This window comes from Tympanuchus pallidicinctus, unplaced genomic scaffold (assembly GCF_026119805.1).
Source record: "Tympanuchus pallidicinctus isolate F22 unplaced genomic scaffold, pur_lepc_1.0 scaffold2, whole genome shotgun sequence".
Lineage (NCBI taxonomy): Eukaryota > Metazoa > Chordata > Aves > Galliformes > Phasianidae > Tympanuchus > Tympanuchus pallidicinctus.
Genome location: NW_026294721.1, coordinates 35,425,494 through 35,450,828, shown reverse-complemented (window position 1 = coordinate 35,450,828; position 25,335 = coordinate 35,425,494). Strand labels below are relative to the sequence as shown.

Here is a 25,335-nt window from a genome sequence, read left to right as displayed (position 1 = left end):
AGTTTTCTTTCTTTAGCTTTTGCATTTTTAGGCTTGAAGAATTCATATATACATTTTTTTATCATTGTCCATATATTGTTGTACGTTGTATGCAGCTAAGATCCCCAAACTAATCTATGCTAGGAAGCTGTTGTCAGCCAATGAAGTTGATTTTGCTTGCCTCCTATGAAGTTATGGATGTAATAGAAGTCTAATAATTGTGTTTCCAAAATGTCAGAACTTGTCAGCATATCAAGAACAAGAAAACTCATGTGCTTTTAAGTCCCCAAATATATTGTGACTGTGGGGAGAATGATATATGAATTTTCTTTATATTAACAAAAGCTCTTATGGAAACATAGCTCACACGATACTGTTCTGGTATGTTTGACACAACCTGTTTTTTAGTTGCAATCAGCACTAACATTCTAAACTCATCCAGGAAATGCCTTTGTACTTTTTCATACCAGTACTTACTTTTGTCATAGACAAATACACTGCATTTTCCGTAAACAAATCCATATGACAAAGACATTGATGTCCTTAATTAAAGTTGAATTAGAGAAGGAAAGAAGAAAATGGCTTAACTTGCTGTCACCAAAGTAATGATGAAACTCTTAACTTTGGATCAAGCAGGTTTGAGAAAAGTGGTTGGTTTCTCCGTGCTCATCTTGAGCAGGTGATACTAGGAGTTCATGGAGTGCAGTGTCACAGTATTACTCAGTTCTACCATAATCAAATCAAATTCCTTGTTAGCAACTTTTCTTAATGCACCTATTCTGAGATGACAAGCAAAGATTTTAGAACAATTTTAGTTTTCACTGAAGTAAAAGAATAAATAAATACAAACACAAAATATCTCAGCCAATACTTGCCAAATTGCTTTATTTATGTTGTGTCAACAGATGAAAAATAGATTCCAGAAAAGAGATGACACATCAGACATTATGTGCCAGCTGCCAAGGAAAGGTTTTCTCAGTAGCCTTTAGTAACATTTGGACCAATAATTCATGAATGTGCAGCTTTCCAAACTTTGTACAATATAGAGTGCAGCTTCTCTCACAGGTCCTCTGTTTCTGGAACATCGTTGGAATCTGAAGGTTGAATGAACACTACTGGAATATTCTCAGATGTCCATCCTTTAGGAGTCCTATTGAAGGATCTTCTGGTAGCAAGAGGATTTGCAAGAATCATGAATCTTGGATCATTTAACATCAGTAGATTATAATCTGGCACCTTGAATTTAACCAGCTTTGATGCTCTCTCAAAACCACCAAAGGGAGTGGCAACTCTGTAGATTTTAGAGAAATAAAATTAAAGTTTATTTAAAAATTGCCTGTTTTATTTGCCTCCCAGAGATTGAAAAGGGTAGAAGTTATTTTAATGACCAAAATTACTTTCTAAAGACTTTGGAAAAAGAATGCTATTTCTTTTCTGGCAAGTTATCTCTAACCTGATGTACTTTTCCATAGGTAAAGCCTTTTTCAGTCATCAGTACAAAAGTGGACAGAAAAAATGTTGCAAGAAAACTTCTTCTCTGGTGAGTCAGAGTTACTAAACTTACTTCATTGGTGACAAATCAATCTGTCTGATAAACATAGTTCAGCATATTCTCACTAGTGAGTAACTAGTTTAGGAAGTTCTCACCCCATTTACTCATATTCCCAGCTGCTTGTTCTTCTCACTACACTGTATTTTGGCACCATGTTGTACCAGTGTATGTGTGGGGTATGCTATGAATGTGGGTCACCTATGTGATCTGCATTTCAAAAATAACAATAACAAAAAATACTGCAAAACAAACGAACAAAGAAACAAACCAAAACCAATGCTTCAAAAGGAGGATTTTAAAATCCAAATTATTTTTGCAATCTGCTTTTTAATCATTGTGGTGCAACGATTGTAACAATACAAGTGAGGAGGCAGTGAAGTGTAACATCAAGCAGAAAGGAGCAGCCAAAGACAACAGCCTTTAGAAAGGAGAAGAGTGGGTGAGGGCTTCTTATCTCAGCTTTGTTGCTGAAGAAAATGTTTATGTAACTAAGCCTTGAAACAGTGGCTGAAATTGGCCCCTAATCTGCAGCCAGTATTTTTTCATGTTATTTGAATGTAAATGTTCCCTCAGATGATAAGCCTGAGAAACTAAAAGATAAGAAATTCTAAGCAGGAACTGATTGTTACGTGCATTTAAAAATATTTTAAAATGGAAGTATTTTCAAATACTTCCCATGATTCTTTTATATTTGCCAGTTTCTAGGATGAAAAAAACATAGGAGAGTGAGGAGAAGGGGTGGAGAGGGAGAGGTGTTTCTCTGCATCCAGAATCCTTTGTGTAAGCAAACATGACCAAACAGACATGCCTGTTTTTATCAGCCACATAACTTTGCCACGATATAGTCTGGCCAATGATTTTTAAGTTGCATATTAACACTCGATTTCTGTAAAAATACATATGTTAGTATGTGACACTTCTTACTTTTTTTTTTTGTGTAGTGGAATTTCTCTAGCCCTGGTAAGTTTTGTGTATTTGGTAACAAGCAGATCTGCTGGCATATGTTTCCAGTGGCTCCAGGTGATAGCATAAGCCAAGAGCAACAGAAACTAAAAAAGATAAATTGAAGATCTGACTATGGTTTTGCAGTGGATAAAACAAAACAAAAAAAAAAAGGGGGGCAATTAAGTGCACAAAAATAAAGAGATTGATACATTAAAAAAAAAATGAGTAAATCCGTGACCTGAAAGAAATATTACTCCCAGGCACTGCACAGATGATTCACTAAATTACGATACAAGCAGGCTTTGGCAAAAGGGATAGTGTTAAATCCTGAAGTCAGTCGGGAAAGATATAAAAATGTCATGAAAGTTCTGGGCACACATTCTTAGGAAGGGAAGAAGGCTGCTTTGGATTAAACTCTAAAACTCATTCCCAAATGAAGATAAGATTTTGCAGCAGCAACCACTCCAGGCATTAAACTCTCTTGAGGTCAAAGGGAATTCTTTTCACAGAATGCCTGTGGTATCAATCTTTTCCTGTCTTCCAGGTTACAGTGCCAAATTGGATACTGCATGATACTGATTAAAAATAATTGCTTGATAATTGGCCCAGAGTGAATGTGGTGATCTACATCTTACAGGATAATAAAGATTGTTTTAATTGCTGCTCTAATTAAGATACCCATTCTCACATTGTTGTAATATTTAATCCTCATCAATATATAAATAAAAGGAACAGTCAAGATGGGTAGAACAGTAGTAGCTGTATAAAATCCAAAACTAATCTATAGTGTAATACTTCGTATTTTTAGTATTTTATTCTTTTAAGTACAACATATTTCTATAGGCAACAGAAACAGGAGAGTGTTCTATAGTAATTCAAGTGGCTTTTCTGGGGAAAAAAATATTATTTACTATGTGAAGTCTGGCCACAGAGGATTATGCATTCTTGTGTGTTTGGCAGAAGCACATGAAGCACAATCAGCATAAAGGGTAGTACAGTAATTGGCTAATAGATGTAAATTTTCCTTTACAGCAGTGGTATATTTGTTATGAGCCACAACTTGTCTGACTACGTGATGTTATAATGAGCTGTGTTGTAAGCTCTGATTCATTGTATAGAAACCTAGAACTCATATGTAAAAATTCCAGGAGTCATTGCTCATAGCAGGGGCAGAAATCCTGGTTCAAAGCCATAGGAAGTAGAACCAGGAAGCCTAAGAGACTGTTTAATGACCACTTTACGTATTCCTGAAAAGTTGATGCGTGATTTAATGTCATCAGACACAAACAGGTTTTCAGCTGTTTTGCCATGGGTTCTTGTTTTGGTCTCAGTCTTACTGTATATTTTATTGTCTCAAAATAGAAGATTACTTGTAGTTGATGATTTGGGAAAGTTTGAGGTAACTGTATTAGCAGATTCAGTTACATCATTTTGAAAAATGTGAGTTCCGCAAATAAAAATGGGACTATTATTTACAGAATATTTTGCTTATTCTGTTAGTTCTATCTGAAAAGGAGATGTAAGAGCAGACATCTTGATCCTACAAAATGCTCAGACCTTCATGGCTAATTTACTGCAAGAGCTAATACCAGTTTGGCAAAGGTATTTAGGTGCTAAGGTACTGGCTAAACATTTAGTCTTCACTAATCTCTTACATTAGTTGAAGTTAGGCAGCCAAAATTCCTTTGAGGATCTGGTTCTTGGCATTTTTACAATATAGTTCAGAATCCATTAATCAATAAAAGTGGAGCCCAGTCCAGATGGACTGGATTCCTTTAGTGTTTTTGGAACACTCTGGGAATTAAGAAGGCTGAGCAATAATTTGTCTGGTAGGACAGACAGAACCAGTCTGACTTGCTTGTCTTATGTGAGCGAGATGTAGTGCTTTGTGTGTCACATGTAAGCTAAACTTTGATATTTTACTCAGTTTCAGGAAGGCATATGCAATAAAGGTACTAAATTAACTGATATTACAAACTCATCAACATATGTTAATTTGCCTGAAGGAACCTCCAAGAGAAGTCACGTGGCATGGCTCTGTTCTGAAGCATTTCTCTGTGAGCACAGATTCCTTTTCATCCAGGGGAGAAAGGGTAGCCTTGTCTGAAGAGTCTTCTTCCAGTATTCTACGAACCCAATTTCTCTGATTATACGCTCTGTCTGGTGCTAGCTGCAGTTCAGCCATTATTGGCTGCCTCACAGAAAGCCCTGCATCAGAAAGCAGATGTGCCTCTTGTTTGTTGTCACTGCCTCTCCCTTCATTGACCTGCCAGCTTTTCAAGATGCCTGCAGTGTAATATGCCTTCTAGATTCCAATATTACTGTGAATTCCTTAGTTCAGATTCTGCTATGGTTAAAGTCAGTGATAAAAAATTACATTGCTGTATGGTCCAGAGCTGCCATTTCATTGCTGGCAGTGAAAAACAAACAAACCAAAAAGCCTGAATGCTGATGAACACTGAGTGTACTTCAAAGCTGTGTCTGTGTGGGGCTGTTCCATCTCATCAGATGTCCCTCACTGCTAAAGTCATGTTGCTGGTTTGTTCTGGAATGTGCAAAGCTGAAAGGAACCTGAATATGGCCAGTGAAATCCAAGAGCCATGTTGACAGATACCACTGAGCAAACTTGGATAGAATCTCAGGCCTGTTTCTTTGGGAATTCTATGCATCACATATTATGTTAACCACACCCTGTTCTGACTAATGATGACTGTACTAGTGTTTTGCTGGAGAACAGACATAATGGTACTTTGTTGAATGATGAATCATGATAGAAAGCTTTCATTGATGCCCCCACTGATAATAAAAGGGTGTCATTATACCACACTTTGAATGTTTAAAACACTGTCATTTGCTTTCTCTCCTAGACTGCAATTAAAGACATCAAGGATTCTGTGACCTACATTAGATAACATAAAAGTATCTAGAAACAAAAGACTGATGAAGTTTTCCTTCTGCAAATGTTCCGATCTTTTAACTACACTGGCAGCTGCATCTGTCTTAATTCAAGCTCATCTGTGATTCCTTAATTAATACAATTTTGCCCAAACTTTCATATCTGAGAACAAACGTGACGTACTATTACCGCAGCAAGGTTAGAGTACATTACAGCACTTTCACTCAAAACCAATTGCTAGTACTGTTGAATTGCTGTGTCAAATGGCAGTATATGTGTGAACAAAGGTTTTTTTGCAATACATCTCTTTAAGAATGAAACTAACAGCTCATATATAGTGTTCCAGAGGTGATGAAGTCCTCTATACGGAATCACAAATGCTGTCCAGAAATATAAAATTAACTGGGTTAGAAAGACTGTGGTTCTTTGTCTAGATGTCAGGCCACACAGTTAATAGTAAAGAGGTTTAAATCACAGAATGGCCTGGGTTGGAAGGGACCTCAAGGACCATGAATCTTCAACCCCCTGCCACATGCAGGGCCACCAACCTCCCCATTTAATACCAGACCAGGCTGCCCAGGGCCCCATCCAACCTGGCCTTGAACACCTGCAGGGACGGGGCATCCACAGCCTCTCTGGGCAGCCTGTTCCAGCACCTCACCACTCTCATAGTAAAAAACTTCCTCCTGACATCCAACCTAAATCTTCCCTCCCTCAACTTAAAACCATTTCCCCTTGTCCTGCAGTTATCCACCTTTTCAAAGAGTTGATTCCCCTCCTGTTTGTAGGCTCCCTTTAGGTACTGAAAGGCTGCAATGAGGTCACCTCGCAGCCTTTTCTTCTCCAGGCTGAACAAGCCCAGCTCCCTCAGCCTGTCATCGTAGGGGAGGTGCTCCAATTTAGAATCTTTTTGCTGCTCCCAAATCTGTTTCTTCCCCTTACTAAAAGCAATAACTACAGAGAGTACTTTAACAGATCTGGGCATTCAGGTTCGGACCATAGTTTCTCATCTTCCACGTGAGCTCCTTTATTGTTCAGCTAGAAAAAAAAGGAGTGTTTATTCCCTCTGGCCCAACTCTGATTTATTTTCAGTATTCTGGCAGAGGTCACACTTAGCCTTCTCTCTAATATTTGTAGTTAACTAGGTTGACAGTTGCAGGTTGGATGCATGCTTTCAATCCCATTATCAGGCACTCCACTCTCCTATCCATTTTGAGACATGCAGACATGTAACTCATGGCCCTGAGATCCTCTCCAATAGGCTAGTATCTTGAATTTCAATTTTCCAAATTCTTTCTTTTGGAGCTTGTCCTTCTTGCTCAAAAACATATATCAGAGTGTACTGTATGTATCAGTTTTTCTGGATTCACTAGATTGTTGTTATTTTTACTGTGGAAAGTGGTGTTTTTGTTTAAGTATCATAGATTATATCTGTGTCTTGCATTTTGAGCAAGAATCTATCAGTTTCACAATCTGGATTTGTTTGTATGTGGCAAGTTTTAGGTTTTCTTATGGCAGTTTCAAGAGTGAACGAAGAAGAAATCTGAGCAGTTAGTGTTATCTGAGCAGTTAGTGTTATATAGAGGACAACTAAAAGATTATAGGACCACAAAGCAGCTAGAAATTCACAAATAAACCATCAGATACTGTCTCAACTCACTGATGCACTCTGTGCCTTGACTGATCCTATCTTTCAACAGTGATGACTTGTGTGCTGGACTTCAAATCTCTCTTGTGTGAGGAAACACTGATTCTTTCCCTATTTCTGTCTATATGTACCTTTGGCTATTTTTTTCTCCCTGTCTGTTGCAATGACCATAGTACATAAACTGTGCTGCTACTGTTCCAATATTGGCAGCTGTAGCATATCTCTGATTTGTATTTGTTATTTTGTTTACTGACAAGAGCGTGCTACACACTTGTGATGTGTGTTATATTGTATTAGGATATAAAAATTAGTGTGGTGTCCACAGTGCCAATTTTGATGTACTGCAGAGTTTTGCTCCATGCACTCATTGTTGAGGCCCATCTATGGTAGGAATCCAAGTGGTGTTTTTCACTAAATAAATAGGTGTGAACTTTTTAATTACATTGCCATCCGTCTGTTGTTTTGAGGAAGGAGTTTAAGCTTAGCTAAGCTGTAGTAAAAAACTGTCCATGACTGATGAATAACGATAATGCAAATGGAATGAATGATAGCAACGAATCAGGAGTCTTAAAATTTCAAAATATTTCCAAACTATTATCCTCAGTTTGTCGAGAAGCTCTACCAAAAAGCCCCAGTGTAGAAGCTACTGTATAAGAAACTTTATTCTCAGACCTCTTTCTATTTCTAATGTATTAGTTTGCAAGCCAAGTGTTACTCAGTTTCCCTGATGGGTCTTACGAGGTCATTATACTGTACCTGCCAAAGTCAACAGAAATGCTGGAATAAGTTTGAAGAGTTACTATATCCTATACTATTTTTTATGCCACTCTTTATTTCTCTCTTTCTCTTATTGAATATTTTCAACAATTAACCTCCCATTATTTGTTCTATAATTAATGTTGGTGTTGGGCCCACACTGCAGAAAGAGCTCTTGCTTGCTGCTTGTGATCTGTGTAAATTTGGATGTATATACTTGCAAGTACAGATGGTGTGTATTTTTACAGCTGCTGGAAACATTTTGTTTCACAGTAATTCTTCACTGTAAAATTCAGAGCCCTCTCAGAATTACCTGTTGAAGCTCCTGTAGTCCGGCAGTTCCGGCTTTGCTTCAGGTTTGAAAAGTTTAGGATATAAGGCCTCCAGCAGCTCAGGATCATCCCTAATGGCTTCTATCCAAGGAGACTGATAATACTTTGGCACAGAAGTAGTGTTAAACTTTTCAGGAGGAATTTCTTTTAGTGGTCCAGAATATCCTGCAAGGAGATCACAGGAAAACCAGTATAACAATATACTGCCTTTTTGATTCCTTATAATTGTCCTATGAAAATAGGAAGTGATATTCTATCAGTTCACCAATAGATAAAATGAACTACTGAAACAAATGGGTTGACCAAAGCCATGCAACAGCAGATAGGTCACAGAATGCATTTGGAGATTTTTAGATAACTGCTCTGAGGTATTCTACTCTCCTTTTGAGGCTACATTTAATTCATATAAATTTATAACTTTATTCATATAATCATAAGTATCTGTTTGAAAATGAGAGTGTATCAATACCATCCTTGGCCTGAATTAACAAACAGATTTTTCTCTGCATAAACATCTGAGGGTCTGGCTCCGATCAGAGTTTTAATAAGCAAGCAATTCCATATTCAGTGTGATTTCTTCTATAAGCAAGTGCATTATGGCAAGAGCAAATAGAGAGAGAGGAAAAACAGGCCTGAAAGTACAGTTTGAAGAATTAAAATCAGCAAGGCATTATCCTAATATATGACCTATAATATTCATTTGAAAAAACAAAGGAAATCTATTTTCCCTTTTGTCCTTATTCAGCATCTAGCTCTACAAAGTAATGCTATTTTCTCTTACAAACATTAAAAAAAACCAACAAAACCCTACTCTGTGGTTCAATAACTACTTATTTCACCAGAACTAAAATAATTTTCATCATTTTCAAATGTGAAGATTTCTATCATCTCTTAGCAATGGAAAATGCCTCCATCTGAACTGTATTTGTCCCATGTATGCACAGTCTTAGCATTCTCCAACAGAGTAGCATTGACCTAGTTTACATAGACTGGAAAAGGTCTGCACAAAACGTGCATTGAATAATTCCAAACAAAGAATGAATTTGTAAAAAACCAAACAAAAAAAACACCAAAAAAAACAGTGTGTTCATGGATAATTCATAAACAGGAAGAAAGAATATATCACTGGTTAAATTAATCACAACAAATTAGCCTTCTCTAGTCTTAGAGAATACAAAATAAGGCCTTAAGTCAGCTCACTGCTTTTAATTAAAAAAAAAAAAAAAAAAAAACAGTACCCTCACAGTTAAAGACTTAAATAAAGCAGAACTGTTCATAGCTGGGGCAAATTCCTCTTTACTTCTCTATTGAAGAGTCCAGCAAAACTTGCGATAACTTCATATTTACGTTTCTGGCTAATTAAACTACAATAGATAATTTTCAGACTGTTGAGCGTTGTATTGCAGTTTAGAAACTAGGGCAGTGTAAATGCAGTGTATTAGTCTGATTTAACAACTGAGGAGCTTTCTCAATATTTATGGGATCAATAAATATATGGGCAGTTTCACCGGATCATAATGCACATTTTAGTTGAAGGAAAAGTTGTACAAAAGGCAGGTAAAATCATTAAAAATGAAGCAAGTAAACTGTACTGCTTTAAATTTCCATGGGAAATTGATTAGTTATCTTAACTAAATTTATGAATTTCTAACAGCAATTCCATTCCTAAATAATGGTTAATGATGTTGTTTTATAAAGAGCTCTGCCACTTGTTGTGTAAGGAACACTAAGTACCATTCACATCTACAAGTTACTGTATTACCTGGGGCAATGTTGTCAGGATGTGGTGGGCTCCGGGGATCAGGTGTATTAGGGGGCGTCATTGGAGCGTGCTGGGGAATTCCTTCAACACTGAGGCCATCCATTTTAACACTGTGTATGGGCTCTCCACGCTGCATTCGAGTATAAACAAACATCATTGATAGCAAAGGCCAAAAAGTAAAAAAGAAAAAAAAAAAAGGAAAAAAAAGAGTTCATTCATGATTCTCTTTTGAGGGACGGAGTATTACTGTATTTACAGCCCACGTCTGAGACCCAGGACATATTATCCAAAGGCATACTTTCCTGCTTTTAGGTACCATTTTTGCTAGACAGCATTCCTCTGAGCTTTCCAATTGTTATCCAGAAGATTAAACAGTTTCACAACTCTCTTGCAATGGCTAGGTAAGCAAAAGTGAATAGTCTATCAGTTTCAAGAATGGTATTACAGCACAGTTTTAAATGTATATATTTCAAGTGTGTTAAAGCTTTATACAAAGAATTGAGGGTTTGAAGAGCTAGATCAATAAGAGGCCTAATTACCATCTAACTGAGTTGTCCTTTTCTGAAGTTAAGCTCTATTTAATTACTTATCTATTATCTAATTAATTATGCAGTCTAAGAAGAGAGTTCATCCTTCTGTTGCTCATACTGGTCACTACAGTACCTGCCTGTGCCTGTGGGCCACATGATTCACAGCAGATAGTAAATCCTGTTACTTTGACTGGGGGCTGAGGAATCACTAAATGCCAGGAGTTGTGATATGCAAGATAAGGCCCTCTCACTGTTTAAATATTCTGTTAGGTTTGAGCCATTTGAGTTTCAAAGCACTGATTCTTCAAAGCTTCTTTTCCTATCTTCGTTGAAAATCCACTGCATTTGTTGAATTGATTTCATTTGGGATTTTCCCTGTATTTATAATAGAAATAGCAACTTCAATGTGGGTCACTTTCTGAAGATTAATGATACGGTGTTATTTTCCACTCGGCTGTTGGGCCACCAGTTCTAAGGAAACATCTAAAAGCTTAATCATTGTTGCATAAATATAGAATTGGAGTCTCATAAGAAGTCAGTATCTTATTTTAGCTATGACGCATAAGCTAAAAGTAATTTAAATATAGACAGTTTTAGAGTAAGAGTTTCTTAAAGTAGGAAAGCAAATATTCAATACTTGTTTTAACTTGAAACAAACAAAAAAAAGATTAAGGCAGTCTGTTTTGGAGCTATCCTAAGGTATGTTAGAAAGATTAATTTTGGCAGCCAGAATCAGCTGATGCAGAAAACAATGTCTAAATAGGTATTTAAGGGAGAGGAACAGAAGCCAAAGAGGAACAATTTCCTCCATTGTCAGAATTGACTGTACATCATGCATGGTTTGTGTGTTTTTGCGAGAAATACTACAGAAGATGTAGAGAGATCTGCAAAATTTCCATTAGGATGGTTTATTACAAACTTTCTGCTCCAAAAGCCTCCTTGTGAGAAGCAGTTATACAAGAAAGTTTCCTTAGAGTCAAAAACCTGCACTTGTTTTATTGTTTCTGATTAATTTACGTGTGTTTTTGTTAATACAATTGAACATAGTTTGAGTAACCATTAGTGCTTTGCTGTTTGGTTCATAAATTACTCATCTCCTGTTTGTACCAATTCAAACTTCAGGCTTTATCATATCAGTACATGACATATACTAATTTTTATTTCCCTACGTGGAGTTCTTGACAAAAGAAGATTTCAGTACAAGTCTTTCTATGGATTCTGTAGGGTTTGGTACTAATACAATCATAGCATCACCTGTGCAGGATTTAAAGATTCAGAGTTGTGATGGAATTAGAGGGGCTGCTCGCATGCTATGTTAGATTGGATGTAAAGTGCTCACACTCAAATAATTAAGACCTAAATAAAATGTATGAATGTTTTTCTCCTTACTTTCAGACAATAAACAAGTGGTTTAAGTATTTTGCCAAGGCCACAGATGAGACAAACATCAAGTACATTTGATCACTGCCATAAGAATACCCAGGGTATTGCTAATGCTTTATCCCATTTCCTGTGGGACCAGTTCAGGAAAATAATTGTATTTCAGCCACAAGCTTTATCCTTTGTCTCCTTGTTCTTCCTAAAGCTACAAATAAATCATGCATAACGTTTATCTCGAGCACAAAAGGAACCTCAGGCTAGTTTCACTGTGTTTTGTAAGCAAGTTATTACAAAATACTCACATTTCTTGGCTTGTTTGCAACATAATGATAATTTTCATATGTGTATTTGTCAGATCTCCGCTGACGTCTCTTGAAGAGCCTCGCGCCTCTATTGCTGAGTGTTGATAGTTCCTCCACCATGATGTCTCTTGGGGTACTGACCTTTTTTCCAAGGTTTAAGCTGGGTGAGACTGCAATACAATGAATAAATACATACCTGTGTTTTTCTTAAATGCCTGATGTCGCACACCCTACACCTGAAACCCAATAACACATCAGTGCATAATTATCTAATACATGGAGGGAGCTTCGTATGGTGTTAGTGAAATTAATCATTCTTCCAACATTTTGGAGTAGAGTGTAGAACACTACAAAGACCCCAAGCTCCACATTTAATTCAGCTGAATGACATTTAGCTGTTTTGAAAATTGGATCTATGTTGTCCCGCACAGAGACTAGGAAAAAATGGCTTCTGCTGAAACTAGTAACAAAATTCCAGCTGACCTCAGCATTCCCAAATCAAACCTTTAGTTAACTTTGTGTTCTGCACTGGATAGATGAGGAGGTATCTCCTTTTAAACACACCTACCAGTTTCTTATAGCTTATATAAGTTTTATTTTTAATCTTTCTTTAATATTCTGCTTTTATTTATTTATTTATTTTTAAATCTGGTCTATTTTGTACTATAAGAGAAGTTTGTATTAGAAAGTCTGCATTAAGTAACATTTTTTATTCAGAGAAACCTTCAAAATAAAGCTCATGATGTTAAAAATGAGAGAACAAAGATCTACAACATGCTTATAAAAACTATATGTTTAGTATATAATTAATGGATATTAAGATGTTATAATCACAAAAAAAGAAAGAACAAGAGAGTTAGGCAAAGTAGACTAAGATAACAAGAAGAAATAAATGGAAGGCTTACCCATACACTAGGCTCACCCACAAAAAACACCAGAAGAGAAGATCTCCAGACAAGATCCTTCCCCACTGGTCGCCAGCTCTTAAATAGGTCTGGGGGGGGGGGGGGGGGGATGCTAGGCTCCACCCTTCCTGCAGCACAGGTGAATTGCCTTCAGCTGTGCTCCTCTGGCTGGCTCATGGCTCGCCTCAGGTGATCAATCAGAGGTTCAGGCCGTGACTCAGCTGTTCCCATACATTAGAATATTTATTTTTGATTCTCTTTAAGAGACAAGTTACAAGCAAGTCTCAAAACATGACACTAGCAGAGACTGAACTAGTAAATGCAGCGTTAATTTATTCACTGTTCAGGAAAAAAAAATTATTGTCTTTTGTTTACTGGGCTCCTAGGGGATTTGAAAATGAAGATGAGGAAGATCAATTTAGACTATAAATGGAGAACATGGAATATCTGAAACTTTACTGATCATCTCTGTGGTGATGTTCTGGAAAGAGGGATGTTTGTGTCAGTGAGCAAGCTGATGCTGAGTAGTCACTGTCTTATGAGATGTCCTCGATCTTTAGGTAATGCTGAAACTTACAATACAGTAACTTCAAGACTATGTTATTATTTTGTATTAATTTATTTCAGCTTAGAACTTAGAAGAATTGAAAAAATGTAACAACAATTGGATCATATAGTAGAACAAATTTTTAACAAAATAATTTCCTATTCCCACTTTTATTAATAATTATAATTTTGTTAATTACAATTATTCTCAGTTATTCATGAACTTCAGGAAAAAAAATGAAGATGGAATGTATTTCAAAGATTACATTGAAGAGATGTGTTATATTTCTTCGATCCACTTACTCAAAGTCACAGAGTTATTTCTTTAATAATAAGATCTCCTATTGTTTACATGCTCTTATAATCTACAGGGTATAAAATTCTGAATTTCATTAGGTATTTTAATGCATTAAAATGAAACCTAATTAGTTGTAAGGAACTGTATCTTGCTTCCAGGTGAATCAAACAGGAAGCCCAATCTAAAATTAGCAGTACAATATAATTATCTGCATAGGTACTTAATGTCAAAGTTAATACTGCATATACTGGGGGGGAGGTATTTTTATTTTTCAGTGTTTCATTTTGAGTACATGGCATATGTGACATGGCTTATGTCTCCTAGTAATAATGATGGAAAAGCAATGTGTAGTGTTGACACTTAGGAAAATATAACTGAGATACATACATTAAAAGTTTAGCCTAAGTTGTATTAGATGAGTTTTCCGTGAAGTAAATCAAACAAGTTTATAGGCCATGGAGTGTATCGCCGCTGATCCACTTTTGTTCTTACTGATTTCAATTGAATGCTTGTAGGAGATTTAACTGGAGCTAGGGCAAGCTAGCTGTATCAAGCATGCTCTTCTGCTTTATTAATAGTATGCAGAAAGAATCCTAACACACTCTTGCTATTTGTTAGCTACAAAACAGAGAGTTCTTAACATGGAAGAAAGTGACTCGGCTTGTCCAGACATATCATGACAGATAATGGTGGGGATTTGGCTCAGTGGTTAAGTGAACTAGTTACTGGCCTGTAGCCTAAAATTTTGACCCACAAGTCATATTTTGATTTTCTTCCTTTTCAAGGTTACTAGAGGGCTATGGGCTGTTGAATGGTTTTATGGTAATAAGAGATGAGAAGTTTACTCTTCATATCAGCAACATTTTCACATAGAAAATGTTGATCTTCATTGTCCACAGAGTTGGTAGTAATATAAATCCTGAGCCAAGATCTCTGTCCAAACTACTTTGTGTTTGTCTGGGAGCATGGTGGATGTTAACTTTTTGCTCTTTGCTGTTCCTTTATGTATGTGTCCTTCTTGCAAATGTTTGCTGTAGGCTCCAAGGTGTGGAGCTCTTTGTAGCTCACAGTTGTGTGCTATTGTGTATCTAGGCAGCAACCCAGAAACATAGCTGTGAAGTTCAGCTGAATCCCCTGCCAACTAAAATCTAATCTGCTGTCTAGTTCAGGACGTGTCTAGGGATTGTTTCAGTGTCAGTGCAAGAAAGGTGATGAAAAATGAGGAAAGAAGAACATGTAGGGCATGACAAAAAGAGAACATCTCCAAGTGCACCAATACAAAAAGCCTCATAAATGGACATTAACGCTGGAAGTTTATTTCATGGTTTAACCTTAATCTTAGTCCAGTTTCATTTCTTTATTTGTTCCTGCCAATTCAGCTCTATTCTGCCCTTAAAGTCTTTACTAACTTCATTTAGGTATGATTTATATGTTTTTTCCCTCAATCCCTTTTGATCTTCTAGCTTACAGTCTTCTCAAGACCTCTGTTTGGATTATAAATTCTAATCATAAGTATTATGTTTGTTATGGTATCAGAAGTAAGAATTTGTAACTCCATCATAATAGTTGTTTAGCTACTGAAGAATGCACTTAAGAACCTGGGCAGAGTTAGACATGAGGTTTGAGTTTAATTGAATACTAATCTGAGAAACTCCAAAGACTTCCCTGAACATAATATATACATATTTGTATGCCTCTACCAGCTAGGTTTAGAAATTTTATGATACGCCCAATTCTCCCAGAGGAAAGAATAAGTGTTTGAAAGGTCACAATGTTCCCAATGCTGCTGTAGTCCTACAGGCTCCCTTGTGAGATCATAAGAGGGTGTCTTTTACTGCAGCATTTTATGACACACAGAACTTAAGCAGAATATGAAGTAATTTTCTATAGCCAACAGGAAAATGTGGACTTCCAGTCATTACCAACCCAGCCCAGTTTTAAGACAGTCATAAAAACTTGAACAACTTCGTATGGTTTTCCATAAGATATTTCTGCTGTGAATATCTTCTATAAGGATTTTAAGGTTCAGTGTTTATGTGAAAGCATTGTAATAAAAAGGAGCTAAAATAAAAATGCAGTAGGTATACTTCTGAATGCCATCCCAAGCCAAAAGGACTTGCACTACAGAACCTCCTGTTAATGTTTACCTCTGTTAATGCTTAGTATTTCTAAGGTCTGTGAAACAGCAGTTTCTTTCAGGATGAAGTTTAGTTTTTAGGTAATTTTCAGGTGCAGGACCTTCATTACAAACAGCAACGCACAACATTTTATCTTCCAAATCTCAGGCTAAACTTGTTTAATTAGCAATTGAGGGGAAATAAATTATCAAAGATCAGATTTATCCCTGATTTCTTGAAGGATGGTTCAAATTTGGTCCTAGAGAACCAGCATATGTTTTGTCTAATTATGGCTTTGGTTATCCTTCTATTTTCAAATTGGTTTCACTTAAGAGTCTAAAACTTTAACTTATACAAGTTACCACGCACATTTCATGAAATTTCCCTTTGTTTTAAAAAAAAGTATATATCCCAGACATCCAAAGAAGAGGCAGAAGTAGAATACAAAGTTAAGGGTTAAGGTGTTTGTATTGTCTTCAGTGGCCTTGTATCGCAGCATGTCTTAAAAAACAAGTTGTAGGATCTGTTTATATCTACATGTATGAGTAATGAAAGGACAGATTATGTAAGGTAAACATCAACCCAGGTTATTCAACTACTCCAATGACTACCAGAACTGCATGGTATAATTATTAGTATTGCAATGAACAGCAACATTTACCATTTGAAATTCATTATTCTAAACAGTTTTTCTGCCCTGAAGAGCTTAGTGGCTTTTTCAGGCACATATGATACTTTCATGACAAATAAAAATCTGAGTCGTAATGAAATCTGTACAGGTAGCCTGGGTTTTAGACTTGTGTATGTTCAGTTGGGGAAAAAAAAAAAAAAAGGAAGAAGAACAGAAATTACTGAAAAATGTAATTATCAGTATTAGGACCAACACTGCAATATTACTTTTTTCTCAATTCTTTGTGTTTCTGGTCCTACTTTTCCAGCACTCAGATTGGTCAGTGAACACGTACAGAAAACCTCCCAAAACTCTGCATCAAAAGACCACAAGAAATTTTTTTCAGTATTGAAATTTAATGTCCAGTGCTTTATCGTATGTAAGAAGTATGACTTTCAAAAATTCTTAATATTGGCAGAACTCTTTTTTTCAGTGCCACTCGTAGAGTTCTTATCACTTTAAAAATAATGGTATTTTAATCTTTAAAAGATTCATGGGAAGGATTGGAAGGATCTCCAAAAGCACCCAGCACATACCTAATGAAAACTAAGACAACCAGCATTCCCAGGTGAGTTAATTGCTTCCAAAGGTGTCACACTAGAAGTGTAATTTTAATAAGCTCTTTTTGAACATTGAGCTACCTTCTCATGTCTACATTTCCATTAATGCAACAACAGAAAAGTAAAATTTCTGCATATAAGATTAACTGGTGGCTATGAATTGGGAGAAAATAGCCAGATTGATAGCAAATTTTGTTAGTTACAGAGATTAATTATTAGGAACAGAGCTGTAAATTATTTCAAAAATTTTTATCATTCCTATTAATAAAAGCAACATGAAAGAGTGCCAAAGAAAAAAAAAAAAGGATACAGGCAGATCAACATGTTCCTCAGCTGATAGCCATTTAAAATGGAATGAAGTCACGTTATTAACCCCAAATAATGTTCTGAAAGGCTATCCTAGCAGAATGCACATCAGCTGTTAGATTACTTCATTCCTTCACAGCAGTTGTTCATCTGAAAATAGCTTTCAAATGAAAAGAGGCAACTACAAAAGGATTAGTTACCATAGGCAGCACGATACTCCCCCAAGATTATTTATGGCAAAACACTCAGAGACAAAGCTGTAAGAGAGTTAAACTCTGTGATTAAAAAATGTTTTAGGGAGGGCTAGAGGACAGTGCATATAGAGTAAGTTGTGTTCAGCTCTATACCATTTCTCTGTATTTCATCCATAATGGCTGATGCTTGTTGTTTCCTCTCTTTGACCATGGCAGAATGTGATAACATTGTGATTTTCTGATGTGATTTTTCCTTGCTGAAAAAAAAAGAAAACCCACACATTTTTATATTGTTGAGCCAGCTCATGCTATTAAGCCAACTTTAATTTTCTGATAGCATGTTTAGAATGGCTGAATAGTAATTTTTTTTTTATTATTTCTCCTGTAGAAATACAGTGTTTTTAACTAGGCAAGATGCACTGGCAATTTCTGCTTGCAGTTCGATACTAGAAGGTATTTACATGGATAGAAACTGCCAAAGAATGAGCTTTGAGTTGGATACATACATTTTGCAGCAAAATCAGTGTTGGAGATTTAGGCCTTTGCATATCTACACATTACAATAAAAAACTTCATAACTAACATTTTTATTATACCTTGTATTACGTTTTCAAAACGTTATACTGATATTCTTAATCTAATAAAGAATTTGAGGAAGAAGATGCTCTGGCATCTTTAAAGAAGGTGCATTTCTGACTATGTTAAAAAATAAACATCTTTGAAATTGAAGAGCCAACAGGTTACATAAATGTCTTTTATCTGCTACTTTGTATGACAGTCAATGACAAAATATTTCAGGAAACAATACACTTACCGTACTGTTTCGTTGTGCAGAAAAAAAGTGATCTCAACTCTTTAGTTGAAACTTCAGGAGTTGTGAATGGGGGTGACCTGCCTGGTCCAGGATGGTTTCTACCCTTGTGCTTGGATCTGCATGGTACCTAGTACTGAGACAAACTGGGGGCTGATCCTCTTCAAAGGGATTGGCATCCAGCTGACATCAACTAGTTATATATAGAATCAAACACTCCAGCCACTCATATCTTCCTGGCAAAAGAGAACAGGAAAGATTCAGCTGCACCCACAACAAAGAGTTTATATCCCTTTAAGAGCTTATTGGAAAATTTAATGGAATGCATTCCTCATACAGATCATCTCCTCATCACCTCTGAGATTAATAATCTATGTCTTATAACCAGGAAGGAGACATTTAAAAATATGGTATTAAATATATGGATGATCAAGTCTGTATCAGATGAGAATGGCATGGGCTAATCCTTAGTGAAAGATGAAACCATACTTCAATAGATGGCTAAAGTCAGTAGCAGATGGTTGATACACAAAGTCTGCTCTGGAAAAGAAATGAGATTTTTTTTCAGTTTTATAAGTGGTAGAGTGTAATTTTCAGTATTATAAATGGCTGGGAGTAATTTCTCAAAAAAACATACACACCCTTAACTTGTTATTCAAAATCTTAACATTTTTGTTGTGTGTTAGGAAGAGAAACCTGCAGAAGTCTGAGAGGTAATCAAATTCAGCATTTTGGGATAGTGTTGTGCAACGCTGTCAAAGAAATGTGGGAAGCACAGATGTTACATAACAGCAAAAAACTTTGAGCAGAGAGAAGTTGTGGCAGAAAGGAAGTTTCCCTCCTCAAACTTTTTTTTCCCCACTCAATGCAGATAACTGAATTACGGGCAGTAATAGGAAGGTGAAATAGTTATTGTATTTCTGATTCAGATTTGGTTTTGCTCTGGGAAGCTTCGACAGGAGAAATGAATTCTGCACGTAAATTGAATCCAGAGAGTAATAAAATACACCAGTATAGTGTTTATAACTTTTCAAGCAAGCAGGCTGAGACATACAATATATATACCCGATAAAACGTCCTAGAAGGCTTTCAACCAAAAATTACTGAATCTTTTTTCCTTAAGCTTTCTCCTCCTAGGCTTACCTTTTCAAATCATTCCTCTGAGATCCTAGACATCTCTGCCTGTATAATCAATGGATATCAAGATGTTACAATCACAAAATAAACAAGAGAGTTAGGCAAAGTGGACTATGATAAAAAGAGAGAATAAATGGAAGGCTTACCCTTATGCTGGGCTCACCCACAAAACACCAGAAGGAGGGATCTCCAGACGAGATCCTTCCCCACTGGTAGCCAGCTCTTAAATAGGTCTAGGAGAGGTGAAGCCAGGCTCCACCCCTTCCTGCAGCACAGGTGAATTGCCTTCAGCTGTGCTCCTCTGGCTGACTCATGGCTCGCCTCAGGTGATCAATCAGAGGTTCAGGCCATGACTCAGCAGTTCCCATACACTGCCCTAAAGAGAATTGCATTTTATTCCTCACTATCAGAATCTAACACTATTATTAAATGCTGTGTACTGTTTTCAAGGTTTTCGTGCTTGATTCAGCCACTTACAATAGTACCAGCAAGCATGATCAAAGTCTTAGGTTGAGTCTTACCTATTTAACTAAAGCACCCATGTTTCAATGATTTCTCTTGCGAAGTGAAGGCAAGACTAGTGCAGATACTTCTAAAATGAAAATGAAAATAGGTCTTTCTCCTCTCTCTTATAGGATGAGTGAATTTAAAAAGCATATAGTGAACATTTCCATTCCTGTTACATATTTGAGAATAGAAGATGATACAACATTCAGTTTTAATTCAATCAGAATGCTGCTTTTTTGTTTCCTGAAAACCTGACTGGCCAAAGCCATGTGCAACTCAACCTCATAATCTTAGCTTTGAGCAGAGGATTGAACCCCCAGAGATCTCTTCTAACACAAGTTAGTTACTCTATAATACATAACATGTTTTCCCAAGACTATCAAGAACTGGACTGAGGTGATAAGGGATACAAGGATGTACGCAATCACAGAATATTTACAGAATTTTTACTTTCCACACAAGAAATATCAGTGTTGTTTTAACTTAAGTGTATAGCACTGTAATAGAAACTGATTTAATCCTCTCACGTCCCTCAAAAATAAATGACTAAAACATCAGTCTTTAAGCATCAGCAAGATAATAAGCTACTAGGAAACTTCCAGTAGAAGTTTATGAAACCAATTCACTCTTTTTATTTGACAATAGTTGACAGCCTATGATGAAAGGCGAAAGCAGTAGGCATAATACATTCTGATTTCATTAGGTTTTTGATAGCATGCCACACTTAAGTGTTCTTGAAACTCCTATGCAACTGATTGGAAACTCATACTCTAGTAATTAGTGATTCATCACCAAGCTATCAGTCGGGACTGAAAGGCAGTCTGTCAATGTTCGTGCTGCTTAGTGTTCTCATTAATAATACGAATGGTGGATTAGGGAGTCTCAATTAAATGCCACTCTAAGAATATTACACAATCTGTATGAAATAATGTAACTGTTTAGTTATTCTGATGAACTAGGAAATAATGCAATGTCTTAGAGTGGACATTCAACTGATTGACATTGAAGTTATCCTTAAGCTTGAATTTATTTATTTTTTTAATCTAGGAGGACATACCAAGAGCCATCTTCAATGGAATAGTCCAGGGTTCAATCTATTACAATCTCCAGTAACTAATTCTTTGACAGAATAAAAATTACATGAACAATTTGTGCTTTTGCAATATTGTGCTGGCATATGCAATTAGCTATCTGTCAGTTTTTGAGAGCTGCAAGCTCTTGAGAAATGTAGGATGCCTGTTCAAAATCACACAGAAATTACTCAAAATAATTAAATATTTATAATTCAAAATAAAGTAATTATTCAAAATCAAAGTTAAACTAAGAAATAAAATGCAAGTTAGTTTCACATCAGAAGGAAAAATTAGGGAATAGTTTCTAAAACAACATAGCAGAAGAATTACATTGAATCACAAAATATGGTTATATTTTGACCTATGAAATAGGTCAAACTATATGTTCATATACCATGAACAGTATATGAAAAGCAAGATAATCTCATTTTACTGATACCAAAGAGCTGGAGCATTTTCACTGCCTTTAAATAAGTACAAAGATGTCAAGAACTGAATGAAATGCAGACAACACATACTAAGAATTATTACCTGAAAGAATGAAAGGATTTAGGTGTTTTTGGCTTAGCAAAGAAGTACTTGTATCATGATATCAGTCTCTTTGCATGTAAAGTGATTCCATAATATGGACTCTGATCTTGCTCACGAAATTTAAAACAACAAATAATCAGCTGATTTTATTTCAGAAGTATTGATGAAATATTAGAGCTTTCCTTCTGGGACAGCTGACACTGGGCCTGGTTGCTTACCAGTGTGGTGGAAAGAAGTTTCTCAGCAATTTTTAAGAGAATGTAGTTTGGACATACTGGGCCCAGCCTCAGAATACATATATTAACTTTATAACTTTAGATTTCTCTTTCAGCCTTTGTGTCTGTACAACACTCTTTGAATATAGACATCCACTAGAAATAAATGTTATTTACCAATACCACTACTTACCCTATTAGATTCCTTTTTTTCCCCCCACTTCTGTTGGAATCAGTACCAGAACTATCTTCTACTTTTGCAGCTTTATCTCCAGTAGTTAGCACAGTACTCACGTATCACAGCTACAAATCTACAAATGTACGTTTTAGTTTTGTATAAGACTTCCACAAGCTTTCATTTACGTATCCAGGAACCTCTTTTGATGCTGTTCAGAGCATTTCAGTACCTGATACTGGAAATAACACAAGAACAAGAGATTGCACATTTGATGGCTACAGGGAAGAAATGTGGACAAAAACACTGGAATGTTTGTAAGCTCATTCTACTTATTAGTTTGTGAATTAATCCTACTTATTAGTTCAAATGTTTTTTTTTTTTTACTGAAGTACTTCTGATTGGAGATATAAGGATGCTTTCAGTAGCTACGCTTATTTTTATTCTTTTTCTTTAATTTTATATGTCATCACTTGAAGCATTGCTTCTACTGCTGTTGAACAGTATGTTTTGTTCCAAAAACAGAAGCAACAGCAACTTGCAGATAGCAGAATAAGTAATCTTATTAATAGATGCTTTTAGCTAGAATTTACCTTACTGATACTGTCTGAAGATTTTATCATAAATGGAATGAAAAACAAACATATGGCAGTTGGAAGAAAGAATATTTAACAGTTTGTATGATCAATGAATACTAAGATGCTGTAATTACAAAATAAACAAGAGCATTTGGCTAAGCAGATTACTATACCAAAAAGAGAATAGATAGAGAACTTACCCTTACCCTGAGCTTACTCTGAAACTCCAAAGAAGGGACTTCCAGGAAAAGATCCTTCTCTGGTGGCAGTCAGCTCTTAAATAGGTCTAGGAGAGGTGGAGCCAGGCTCCACCCCTTCCTGCAGCACAGGTGAATTGCCTTCACCTGTGCTTCCATGGCTGACTCATGGCTCGCCTCAGGTGATCAATCAGAGGTTCAGGCCGTGATTCAGCAGTTCCCATACACTGTTATAGCTAGGAATCAAGAGCTAAATGGTAAATAATGCTAAATACCACTTCTTTCCTATTACTTACAGAAGGGTATATGCTGAGTCACGGCCTGAACCTCTGATTGATTCAATTCACCTGTGCTGCCAGAAAGGGTGGAGCCTGGCTCCACCTCTCCTACACCCATGTAAGAGCTGGCTGCTAGTAGGGAAGGATCTCTTCTGGAGAGGGAACTCTGCTGGAGTTTTGAAAGTGAGCCTAGGATATGGGTAAGCTTTCTATCTACTGATTTTTTGTTATTATAATCTGTTTTGTCTAACTTTCTTGTTTAGTTCATAGCTATGATCTATTAATATTTGTTGATTATGCAGAGGTTCACATTACCAAATTTTTAAAGTATTATTTAGAGATGTACGTAGCTAACTAAGCGTTCATGATGATGAATAAAGGTTAAGTAGGTAATATACTAGCATCAAAAAAAAATCAAGCTATGCATTTCAGTGAGGGGAAGTATTATTTACATTGTGGCAAACTGGAGTGATTGAGTTAGCCTATGAACAAGGTCAACATTTCCATATCTTCTTCCATTACATCATTTTAGTTTGATCAAGTAAGCATTTTCCTTTCTTCTGCTTTTCCTTTAGTAAAAGTACTAAGTTATAGCCTGGAACAGTGATTGAGCATCTGGTAGGAAGGTATGGCCAACTCAAGGGAGCTCAGGTACATGCAATGTACCTGAGTGATGAAAAAGGGTGGAGTCAGGATCCATCCCTTTCCAGAGACTTCATTTAAGGAGTGGTAGTGGGTCCCTGTTTACTGAGGTGTTTTGAAGGTAAGCAGTTTTTTTCTCTTTGTTCTGAGTCCACAACTGCTGTTATTGGGCTTGTTCTTATTTGCTGCAGCCTAGGATTATGCAACTATGCTACTACTGTTGTGCTTTCAGTCACATTCTTTCTATCACGCTATAGCATTTTAGCATTGAATAATCTTTTGCCTTTATTTTACCTTCAGCAGAAACCTCAGACTTTTTTCTCATGGTCTTATTTCTCATAATGCCAGTATGATCTAAACAAATGACAACTATAGGGGAGGCTCCTTATATCTTTATGAGAAACTAATACTGAAAGCAATATACCTATAATCCTGTATTTACTTAAATTGAGAAGTTAAGGTAACCTAAACCTCCCACCCACGATGTGATAAATCTTATTTTTGTTGAAAGCTTTTATGAAGTGGATCTTGTATATTGACAGAGGTGGTACAGGGTCTCCTGTCTTCACTATGGGGGGAAACAATCCTAAATGTATCTGAACATTTGCATAAGAAAGAAAAAAAAAAATCATTTTCATGACTCAAAAAATGAAGTACTTGCATTTTTTAATCAATAAATTTTGGAAGATAGAAGTGAAAATACTTCAATTTTCCTTTTTCCTTCCTAGCTGTTTTTATGCATATGTCTTCATAAAAATTTTTTTAGAATTATTTTTAAGAAAGTAATTTATTCTTAAAAATTTATAATTCTAAAGGATTATTTGTTGTTTCTTAGTGAAAACCTCTATCTCATCCAAAGATGTTTTCCTATTGAAAAAAATCTGTGAAGAATTTTCAGTCAATTTTATGTCTTTGTTTTAATGTTTAATTACTATTTATCAAAAGGAGAAAATTGAGTAATAATTACAAACTAGGTATGTAATTTCAGTAAACTTAAATTTGTATATAATAAAGTAGTTTGCAACTATGCTGGGTTGGTAGTTCTATGGACTCACTGAATGAGTTGCCAAGAGATAAATACTTTTGAGGCATTGTTACTGTGTAGAATACGTTTGAAAAAAATTTTGAAAATATTGGTTAAAAAAAAATATTGCCTTTCCATTTAAGATGCCAAGTCTATCGTTTTCCTGAGGTCTTTAGTATTCTCATGGTTATCCTCAGGTTTGTTTAAGGAAAATCACTTATTTTGAAGGATCTATCTCTGGAAAATCACATCTAGAAATAATTTACATAGAAACCTTATAAAAGCTCCAAATCCTTCTGTTTTAACAGTCTTGTCTATAAAATAAAACAAATAATAGGAAGAAAGAAGATAAATTTTCCTTGATCATCAGCTGCCTTAATCATCCTTGGTTGCCCCTTGCTAAATACTTTCCTCCCTTGAAATGCATGGCTTTGTGGTTATAAGTCACTGGGGACTGCGGTCTGTGTTTGGCTCAAGGAGAATCACCTG

General features: G+C 36.0%; 1 protein-coding gene and 1 long non-coding RNA gene across 5 annotated transcripts in view; one reads left to right on the top strand and one right to left on the bottom strand.

Moving 5' to 3' along the window:
- The window catches only part of LOC128079908 (uncharacterized), a 36,273-nt gene extending 12,905 nt beyond the window's left edge, over window positions 1-23,368 (top strand). The window contains exons 2-3 of the long non-coding RNA XR_008206362.1: window positions 1,452-1,519; window positions 23,201-23,368. This is a non-coding gene — a long non-coding RNA (uncharacterized LOC128079908). The remainder of the gene's footprint in view (window positions 1-1,451; window positions 1,520-23,200) is intronic.
- Window positions 840-22,365, bottom strand: MYOZ2 (myozenin 2). 4 transcript variants are annotated; one of them, XM_052681602.1, is made up of 7 exons: window positions 22,146-22,365; window positions 18,493-18,725; window positions 17,832-17,935; window positions 12,083-12,252; window positions 9,871-10,000; window positions 8,090-8,273; window positions 840-1,270 (listed from the first exon to the last, which is right to left on the bottom strand). In XM_052681602.1, the coding sequence occupies exons 3-7, from the start codon at window positions 17,905-17,907 to the stop codon at window positions 1,039-1,041; spliced, it is 792 nt and encodes a 263-aa protein (XP_052537562.1). In that variant the 5' UTR covers window positions 17,908-17,935; window positions 18,493-18,725; window positions 22,146-22,365; the 3' UTR covers window positions 840-1,038. The 4 variants fall into 4 exon arrangements, with proteins under 4 accessions (XP_052537562.1, XP_052537565.1, XP_052537561.1 ...); XM_052681605.1 differs by lacking the exon at window positions 22,146-22,365 and adding an exon at window positions 19,773-19,787; XM_052681601.1 differs by lacking the exon at window positions 22,146-22,365 and adding an exon at window positions 19,633-19,664.
- Window positions 23,369-25,335: the final 1,967 nt, after the last annotated feature.